At 36.1% G+C, this 10,222-nt stretch overlaps 1 protein-coding gene and 1 long non-coding RNA gene across 2 annotated transcripts; both read left to right on the top strand.

Moving 5' to 3' along the window:
• Positions 1-624: 624 nt before the first annotated feature.
• On the top strand, positions 625-9,422 carry LOC109147972. Its single transcript, XR_002048741.1, has 2 exons — positions 625-666; positions 9,196-9,422. It is a non-coding gene; the product is annotated as an uncharacterized LOC109147972 (long non-coding RNA).
• On the top strand, positions 7,645-9,192 carry LOC109147969 (protein phosphatase 2C 37-like). Its single transcript, XM_019295658.1, has 4 exons — positions 7,645-8,126; positions 8,220-8,528; positions 8,614-8,719; positions 8,801-9,192. The coding sequence occupies exons 1-4, from the start codon at positions 7,707-7,709 to the stop codon at positions 9,133-9,135; spliced, it is 1,170 nt and encodes a 389-aa protein (XP_019151203.1). The 5' UTR covers positions 7,645-7,706; the 3' UTR covers positions 9,136-9,192.
• Positions 9,423-10,222: the final 800 nt, after the last annotated feature.

Below are 10,222 nucleotides of genomic sequence, written 5' to 3'. Positions count from 1 at the left end.
ATTAAGTCAAGACACTCAAGGCATCCAAACCGAGTAGCTAGTGCATTCGTGTTATCTGAATGGGGTTAAACACAAAAAATTTCCGATGCACATTATGATCAAAATTTGTCAAAAAATCAGCACATTTATTCCATTTTCTCAAAACATAAGAAAAATTTGTGTGTAAGTATGTGTGTGTGTGTGTTTTTTTTTTTTTTTTTAAATGTATATACTCCTGATTTTTTTGTTTAAATGATTCAGATAACTTGTACTTGGAGTTGAAGTCTTTGGTTGTATTATTTTTTTAGATTGTGCTATGTAAAATATAAAAATATATTCAAATCATATATTTGTCACAGATGTCATCAACACATGAAATCGGCAACAATATAATAGTGGGGGTAGGCAGGTGACAAAATAATCATCAATGGATTTTCTGTAAGCAATTATAGTGTATAATCTCTTCTAAATTTATTATTAAAATAGTTTATATAAATTTGTTGTATTTCGGAAAAATAAGATTTCATGAGGATTTGGTTCATCCAATAATATAGGAATAAGGGTCAAATAGGCCATCGAACTGCACACAATAATGCAATTAGGCCACTGAACTTAAAAAAACAACAATTGGGTCCCTAAACCTACTAATTTTATACAATTAAGTCAATTTACAGGTTTTGTAGGTTAGTAACAGGTCACTCAAAATTTAAAATATTTTTTTTTAAACTTTTTTTTTTAAACTCCACTGTCCATCACAACTTCTATGTTTGCAATCCGAATTGCAACTTCATCCCAGGATGTACTGGATTGGGATTGAGGAGAGATGCTCTCCAATCTCCTATTCTGAGCAACTGTCTTCGCTTTAGACAGAGTAATTGGCGATTGCAGTTCGCGATCAACAATTTCTAGATCAATTGGGCGAACCATTGTCGATCGCATTTTGCGATCGATCACCACCTCCGACCTTTCACAATTTTTAAAATCAATCAAACGGACAGTCGATTGACTTGCGATTGGAGATCGCACCTTCACTGGAGATCGCACAATTCCTCGGATTGGAGACTGCTTTTGACGATCTTCAATCGCCATAGCAATTAAATCTTCTTGCGTATTGCAATCCGATCCAATTGGGCGGACTTCTGCGACCTTGTAAGGAGACAGAAATTCTAGACGAATTTCCTTGATTTTCAACAATTGGAGACTCCGTCTCCTTCAATTCCAGATGAGAGTCATCTAGATTAGCAACTTTTCTCCCCTGCTTTTAGTGGACCGGATTTCCCAGCAATCGGGCTAGTAAAATTAAAAAAAAAAAAAAAAAAAAAAAAAAAAAAAAAAAGATTCCCCGTCTCTACCGGGCCATGGAAACGGAAACAGTTTTTTTTTTAATTATTATTTTTAAATAATAATTTTTTAAAAAATGTTTTAAATTTTGGGTGACCTGTTACTAACTTGCAAAACCTGTAAATTAGACCAATTGAATGAAATTGGTTAGTTTAGGGACCTAATTATTGTTTTTTTAAGTTCAGTGGCCTAATTGCATTATTGTGTGCAGTTCGATGGCCTATTTGACCCTTATTCCAATAATATATTAAATCATAGTTTATTTAGGTTGAACATATTATATATATATATATATATATATATATATATATATATATACTCCGTATATTAAACAAATATCTTTTTTATCAAGAGGAAAGGAACATTCAAAAGACTCTAAAACTATGTCAAGAAAGACATCCTTCTCCGCCACAAGGCACCCATAATCCATAGCATGTCTCTCAACACACACACTAAAGACTCGCACAAGAATTTTTAAATCATTGAAAACAATGTTGAAAAAATCGCTAGGCGCTTAGAAGTTAGAACGCCTAGGTGCAATTTTTACAACACTGATTAAAAATAATTGATCTTGGTTTAACTCGATTGAACCATTAGCTAAAAGACATTTATAACTCTATTTTGTTTCCAGTAAACATAAACCTTTAATTCTTGGCCCAACTATCATTTCCAAGCTTCCAACAAATTGATTTATTGATTAAACAATTATTTATACAAACTATAATTTAAGTCCATTGATATGGTCGTAGATTATCTTACTAGTTTGCTCCTCACTCATCATGATCGAATGTTGAAGTGTTTGGATTCTCCACATGCTTGCAAAAATCGCGCCTAGACGCCAATTATTCGGCGTCCGGTCACGTCAAGATATGTCAAAATCGGCCTCGTCTGCGGTCGAATCCTGAATTTTTTTTTTTTTAAATTTTTGAGGGAATAATCCCCTAAAATTTTTAAAAAAAAAAAACGGATGCCTAGGTGCTAGGCGGAGCCTAGCCGCATCAAGGAACAACGAAATCGGCCTCCTCCGCAGCCAGGCGCCTAAGCGGTCTAAGCGGCCGAACCCCGATTTTTTATTTTTTATTTTTGGTGAATAACCCCTTAAAAATTAAAAATAAAAAATAAAAACGAACGCCTAGGCGTCGATTAATCGGCGCTTAACGTCTTTTTCAACATTGATTCTCCATAGTCATTTCATCGTTTGGTTTTGTTGAAAGATTGTTTCATGTGTTGGTTCTAAACCCATAAAGGTGCCTATAAGATTTTGGGTATTTCGATCTTTTTTTTTAATAAATAACAAATAAAAAAATAAAACTAAATTCCTAAGTTATTATGAAGCATTATTATTGTGTGAAGTGTTTACGTAGACTTTATCGAACTATCGGTCCAAATAAGCAATTGATATCAATTCCCTCACGGAAAAATATCTCCGAATATAACGCATTATAATAACAAAAAGTAAAGAAGCAAAAATTGATCACTTATGCCACAGCTAACTAAGTAGGGTCCAAAACAAAGCCCACAAGACACTCCTTAGCTTCTCCTCACAATACACGTTTTATATTATGTTGGTAGGTTTTACTTTTTTAGTGTTATACTTCACATCTTACTCAACATATTCCATCCACACTTGACTTAATTACTAGTATCTTATGAAAATTTGAAATTGAATGTTCATTTTTAAGTATACAACATGATAAAGTAAATTGCAATGATCGTATAAATGAGTAAATATAAGTATACAGTATTCGAAAAGAATAGTCCCTACTCGAATATCTTTTCGTTTTCCTCTTTCACTCAGATCAATGGAGTCGAGTGTATAAAGATTCCTTATGCAGGTTGGTGCAAAGTGTCCAAATCTGACGCGATGAGTTAAATATGTGATAGAGACCCATAATTCATAGGTGTCGGCCTGACACAGTTACGGACTTACAGGTAGGTCAACAAGTCCGAACCAGCATCATCAGTCACGGACCTTTTTCCTAATCCATGTGAGCCGATCGGTCAGAATAAACTTTCAGTACACTAAAAACAAACATTTAGTATAAGCTATGAGAGTTGCATTCATGAAGTCCAAGAATTAGTTGAACATAACCAGCATACATAATTATCAGGCGTGGGAGAGCGCCGGACGGAACGGAACGGTATGGCAGATGCAATGAAAGCGACGAGTCGGGAGGTGGTTCGGTGCGGTGCGGTGAGGTGAAGATATATATAGTGTGTCACGTCGTGGGCTTAGCTTCCTTGTAATTTCTGTAACCAAAACTGTTGGTGCTTGCTAGCCATGATTCCCTTACGTGCCCTTTTCTCAACTCTCCTCGCTTTAGTGCCTTTGGCGGCTTAACAACTATTTGAGCCCCACATCCCTGCCACTTTTCCATCACCTTGCCACGATTCACATTTTCTTTCTATAATTTCCACCATGTTGACAATTTCAATACGTGTGGTACAATTGTACAAATTACTAAAATCATAACATTGCCTCTAATACCAAATTGAAAAATATATTCTACAATTTCTCAAGAGCAACTTGATACCACTAGATCATAATAAAATAATTTAATTCGATTTTGTACATATATTGATTTAGTAGGTGAGAAACTATACTTAAGACAATCTTTTTTTTTTTTTTTTGAAATGATGAAAGAAATTAGCGACTACTACCTAAAAATGTGTGATGGATAAACCGTCTTATTGTGACACTAGTTAACAAATTATCATAATGAGATAAACTAACCTAGGTTAATAGCTAAACGAGTCAAATGAAAAAGACTAATAGGTCACTTCTACATACTGTTAGTTAAACTTGTAACATTATACTTACTAAGTCGACGACCTACCAACTTAGTAGGGATTGCTATCAGTGAAGAGTTGAGACCATCTTTCAATGATATAGTGGAGGTTCAATTTGGGATTTACGTTTAGATTGAATTTTTTATAAACAAAAGTGAACATTTTAGGCTCTGTTTGGTAGAATTTTTTTTTTTTTTTTAGTTTATAGCTTATTTTAAGCTACAAATAAGCAATAGCTTTGTTTGCTAAAATATGTGGAGCTTAAAATAATAGTTTATTTTAAAATGCTCTCCAAATAGCGTTCAAAATAAGCTATAGGCTTTAACATTTTTTCCTTTTATATTTTTATTAATTTACAAAAATGACATCATTTACCCTTTTTTAATCAAAACTCTAATATCTATTTTTTTTTTTCTAAAAACTCTTCTCCTAGTTCTTTATCATGTATTTTTCCTAAACATTCATCTCTTCAGAATTTTTTACCGTACGTGTTCATCAATGTGAGAGACAAACAACACTCATTACCCTTGCGCTGTAATCATCCACGGTAATCAAATCTCCATTTATTATTATTTATCAGAGTAATGTGTGTGTGTATTGAATGATTACATAATATATATGAATACATATATGTTGCAATATATATCATTATTTACATTTAAATTTATAAATTTATAAATATGTTTTTATACACTTATTTTCTTATTCATAAGTTAATTTTACAAAACATTTTAATTTCGATCATTTAGCTTATTAACTATTAATCTTTTAGCTTTCAATTAGGTGTGACAAATAAAGCGTTGGTATTAAATCTAAGATTGACAGGAATAGAGGGGTGTGCCCCTTTGGCTCCACGTCAGATGGAAACACGTGTCCAGAGGGAGGGACGACCGAACTGCCGAGATATTCCGCAAGCGTCAATGGACGTTGACGTGCTTTGGCAGACGTGTCGCGATCTGCCATTGTTGCGTAAACGCTTTCATAGCAATTTTCCAAAAAAACTTCATTTGCCTTACATTATGCCATGGACGTGTTCCCACGCGCGTGTTAGACTACTCCATCTGACCATCATTTCATATCGAGTCTCACTAGTAACAGTATAAGAGTGCCCTTCTTATGTGTAAAAAGCATGATTGCAGTAGGCGCTAGACGCTAGTCGGGCTCCCGGACAGCGCCTAGCGCCTAGGCGGTCTAGGCGAAATCTAGGCGGCCCGGCAGGCGCCAAAAAAACAGTGGTAGACTTGCAGTTTGACAATTTTAATGAGGTTATTTTCAACATTGAATCAAATAACACATCCAAATAAATGAATTAATCATAATTCATAAGTCATAACATCAAAACAATATTAAAAATTAAAAATACTCAAATATGAAATACTCAAATACTTCAATCATCTAAAGATTAAAAGTATCAAACTAGTCTACGAGCATATATATGTCATATTATATATATGTATGCGCGCACGCACACACATATATATAATAAAAAAAAAAAAAAATTGGCCGAGCCGATCGGGTTAACTTGACCGAAATAGACGAGTTAACTCGACTAACTTAGACGCTAGGCGGCCAAATCGGCCGAGTTAGGCGCTAGGCGGGCGCCTAGATCGATTTTTACAACCCTGGTAAAAAGTAACAGTCTAGCATCTGCATTCAACTGAGTTATCATGATTTCTATCATCTAAGATGTTTTATCGAACCGGGACGTGGAGGCTCTTGTGGTTAGGAATTCAACCTTTTGGGAACAATATTATTGCCGTGTTTAGAAGTCCAGAAATATTACAACTGATGAATTTTAAGGGAATTACAATTCCCTCCAACCAGACAATGTAGTTTATCATTTTATTAAATTGCAATTCAATACCAATGCAATTCATGCCAACCACCACCCCATTAGTTCAATCTACAACAAACTAAAATTTTAATTCAAAAAGAAAAATAAAACTCAAACAATGCAATTGAGTTCTTTTTCTTTTTCTTTTTCATTTTTTTAACTAAAAAAATCAATCAAGCCCTTTTAAATTTGGTTAAAAAAAATATAATTCAATTCAAATGTTATATATTTATCAAATTATTATGAATTTTGCACTATTTAAACTTCTATATGGGAGGTTGTGGGTTCAAACCTTAGTAGAGGCGACATTGACTCTTTGTGCTTTATTAGGTTGAGAAAGTAATTTATGAACATATGTTATATTATAATAGAATCATTAGTTAAAAACCATCTCACAATCTTTTCACTATTTCAAAAACCACTAAAAGTTCATTGATGGAGATACTCTTATGTTTAGACCAAACCAAATTATAGTTATAGTGCATATCTTTAGGAATCCAATTTTCTTAATTATAATTTAGTCGAAGATATTCAATGCTCTTGCTTGTATATAAACTCTAACAAATGAATTGTAAGGGATTCACAATTTCATTACACAGCACAATATGCACTTTGCTATTGATTTTTTGTTTTCCTGATTTACACACTTTGTTATTCTACAATTTATGATGGTCAATTATCAACCTTAAAGTTATAAAATCAATAATACTTTTATTCAAATGTGACAATAACTTAATCTAATGTTTCAAGATGAATTGGATAATCACCCTAGAATACCCATGCTTGTTTTGCAATACTCATTGTTGTCTTATTGATTCTATATCTAAACTCTAAATTGAGGGGGTGATCGACCATATATAGTTATTTTCATCGTATTTGAGACAAAGTACGAAAATGATGATCTTCATCTCAAAGTCCAAGTTTAAAGGTTTAGATCATGACTCTTATGCAAGTCATAGTTGTCTCGTGGTGTTATTTATACATCTATCTTTTGTCTAGAGACCCAATTATAATTTTGAAAGACCTAATTGCAGTTTTGGTGTTCAACGACCCAATTACAATTTTGTCTGTAGTTTTATAATCTATTTCATCCTTATGTCTTATACAAATTGTAAACAAAATTATATAATATCCTAATATGTGGAGTCAAGTCACCACACATATGAATAAAAGTACAAATGGAACTTAGAGCATCCTCATCAATTAATATCCTAACTTGTTTATTTGACATTATTTAGTGTAAAGAAAAAAGAAAAATTAATAGAAGTTCCAGGTGAGGCATGGATGAAGAGAAGATGTTTCCCAGACGCGACTATAGGTGTGTGGACAGGAAATCCAAGAACAATCTCGTATTTCACGATGAAGCCACGTGGCGTAATGAGCCCACGAAACACACATTTTTAATCGGGGCGGGACTTGGGAAAAGGCAAATAATCTTCTACCGTTCGAACCCCACATGCGGAAGGTAGACTCACCGGGCGTGTTGGCTTCTGATTGGTCCACGTCCCGCTCCCCGATCTGCTTTCCACGCGTCCCTGTTTTCTTATCGACAGGAATATCGCTAAAAACATTTGGACGGTCAAGATCATACGTCACAGTTTATGTACGTGTCCCATGCTGCCCGGACGGTGACGGTCAGTTGACCGAAGATGAGTCCCCCACCCTATAATGCGCCCCTTCCCCCTGTCTATACAAAACGCCTCCATTGTTACATGCTCTCAAGATATTTCGTTTCTCTAAGAGATTTTTGTTTCTTCTGTTAATGGCGACGAAATGTGGAGGTGAAACGGAGACTAGTACTCCAGTTGAGCCCAGCTCCGAGGGGGCTAGACGGCGCCGGATGGAAATTCATCAGTTTAGGTTCGTCGCGGCGGATGTCACGGTTGCTCCGCCGTCGGAGAATGGACGGAAGAGGAAGCGGGTTGAGGTTTCGCCGGTTTATGCGGAAGGGGAGAGTGAAGAGAAAAAGGTAGTGAAGAAGAACAAAGATTCCGGTAGTCCGGAATCGGTGGTTTTTGGTGGTGTTACGGATGAGGCGAGATTCGGTATAACGTCTGTTTGTGGGAGGAGGAGAGAGATGGAAGATGCGGTGGCGATTCGCCCGTTTTTTAGCCGGAAACCCGACGGGAATTCAAACGACTTGCATTTCTTCGGCGTGTACGACGGCCACGGCTGCTCACATGTAAGTTATTTCGCGAAATTAGAGATGAAATTGAAATTGTGTGAGTCTGTAGCGTTCACTGATCTTTGTGGCTTCGATGCCTTTCCCTCCCAGGTTGCCGTGAAATGCAGGGATCGAATGCACGAGATTGTGAAAGGGGAGCTCGAGCGCGGCGGCGAGTCTACGTGGCAGGAAACGATGTCCCGGAGCTTCTCTAAAATGGATCAAGAAGTCGCCGACTTGCCGACCGGCGCAGCGCGCTCTAGCTGCCGGTGTGAGCTCAAAAGTCTCCACTGCGACGCGGGGTCCACTGCCGTCGTCGCCGTCGTAACTCCGGAGAACATTGTCGTATCAAACTGCGGCGATTCACGCGCCGTGCTTTGCCGCAACGGCGTCGCCGTCCCCCTCTCCGTCGACCACAAGGTAAATCCACGAGGCGGAAACTTCTAAATCATTTCATCGCATAGTTAATTTGAACTCTGAAACTAAACTAGGGTTTTGGTTGCAGCCGGATCGACCCGATGAACTGAAACGGATCCAAGACGCCGGCGGTTACGTCATCAATTGGGACGTCCCCAGAGTCGGCGGATTACTCGCAATGTCTCGCGCCATTGGTACGCCAAATTCCCTCAGAAACATTCCTTACTCCATGGATTCGATCAGAAAAACTAAATTTATTTCCCCCTTTTTTGCAGGCGACAGTTATTTAAAACCGTACGTTACATCGGAGCCGGAGGTGACAGTGACGGAGAGGACAGGGGACGACGAATGTTTAATCTTAGCAAGCGACGGACTATGGGATGTCGTGTCGAATGAGACAGCCTGCAACGTGGCCCGCATGTGCTTGAAAAACGCGAAACCTCCGTCGCCGTCACGATCGCCGGGGAGTGACGTCACCGTCACGGCCACCGGCGACAGCTCCGACGACGCGTGCTCCGATGCCTCGATCCTGTTGACTAAACTGGCTTTGGCCCGGCATAGCACCGATAACGTTAGTGTCGTGGTCGTCGATTTACGGAGACATGTATAAATTATTACTTAATTAATTAATTAGTTAATAATACTATCATCATAATTAGTGTATGTATAGTTTTTTTTTTTTTTTTTTTTTTAATCTAAATTTTCTAAAAAGTGTGAGATATTGAATAGGATGGGGGTGAGAAAATTGATTTGAGCTTTGGCTTAATAATTGTATAGAGCCTACTCCCACACAAAAATTTTCTCAATTCCCTAATTTGTATAGATAAAATTGTAATTTCTAGCTTTTCAGTATTTTTTTTCTTAATTTTACCTATGATATTCAATATATTTGTATCATTTTGAGACCAATTTAGATTCAGTTCAGATTCAAGTTCTATAAATTAGATTCAACTTAAATAGCTCAGACTTAATGTCCTTAATTAAATTCAACTTAGATAGTTCGGATTTAATGTTTTTACAAATTAGATTTAACTTAAATAGTTTGGACTCAATGTTCTTACAAATTAGATTCGACTTAGATCGTTCGGATTCAATGTTCTTACAAATTTGACTTAGATAATATAAATTCAATAATAGTCTAGATAATATGAATTCTCTACAATTTTAAATGACAAAAATAATAATTTGAGATTAAATTTAGAATTGTCATCAAATACAAAGGATCAAATAGAAAGGACCTCTGGTGAAATTAACTCTTTTTAGAAATTAGATTAGACTTTATATAAGATATTTTTTGAGTGTAATATTGTTATTAGACAAATAATTATCTTATCCTTGGTCAAATAAAGCTTCTATCCACGCGATTAGGCTTTTAAAATTTGATTACAAAATTATTATAGGTTTGATTAGTTTAATGGATATTGAGATAATTCGTATAGAAAGGCGACAAATGTAACGAGAGAAAGAAGTGGTTGACTTTGTTTAATCCGGTGAGTAGGCATCTTTTGGTGCGTGTCTGGTTTCTGCGTAAAAGGTTTTGTGGCGTGGCGGACTTATAGTTGAGAGAGAACTACTTTTTTGGTCGAATAATTATAATTTGGTGGTGTCTAGGTAGTTGAGTGTGTGAATTGTGAATTATAATTTGTGTATTAGAAGTTGGGAGTTTGATTATTATTAATATTTGACTTAATAATTAA

The sequence above is a fragment of the Ipomoea nil genome, unplaced genomic scaffold (genome assembly GCF_001879475.1).
Source record: "Ipomoea nil cultivar Tokyo-kokei standard unplaced genomic scaffold, Asagao_1.1 scaffold2036, whole genome shotgun sequence".
NCBI lineage: Eukaryota > Viridiplantae > Streptophyta > Magnoliopsida > Solanales > Convolvulaceae > Ipomoea > Ipomoea nil.
The sequence above is the reverse complement of the archived record's forward strand: the minus strand, read 5'-3'. Positions and strand labels throughout refer to the sequence as shown.

Bases quoted from the DNA above. Each gene is read 5' to 3' on its own strand.
- LOC109147969 (XM_019295658.1), top strand. From the start codon at position 7,707: ATGGCGACGAAATGTGGAGGTGAAACGGAGACTAGTACTCCAGTTGAG. The intron at 8,127-8,219 runs GTAAGTTATTTC...TTTCCCTCCCAG, and splicing joins ACGGCCACGGCTGCTCACAT to GTTGCCGTGAAATGCAGGGA. The intron at 8,720-8,800 runs GTACGCCAAATT...CCTTTTTTGCAG, and splicing joins CGCAATGTCTCGCGCCATTG to GCGACAGTTATTTAAAACCG.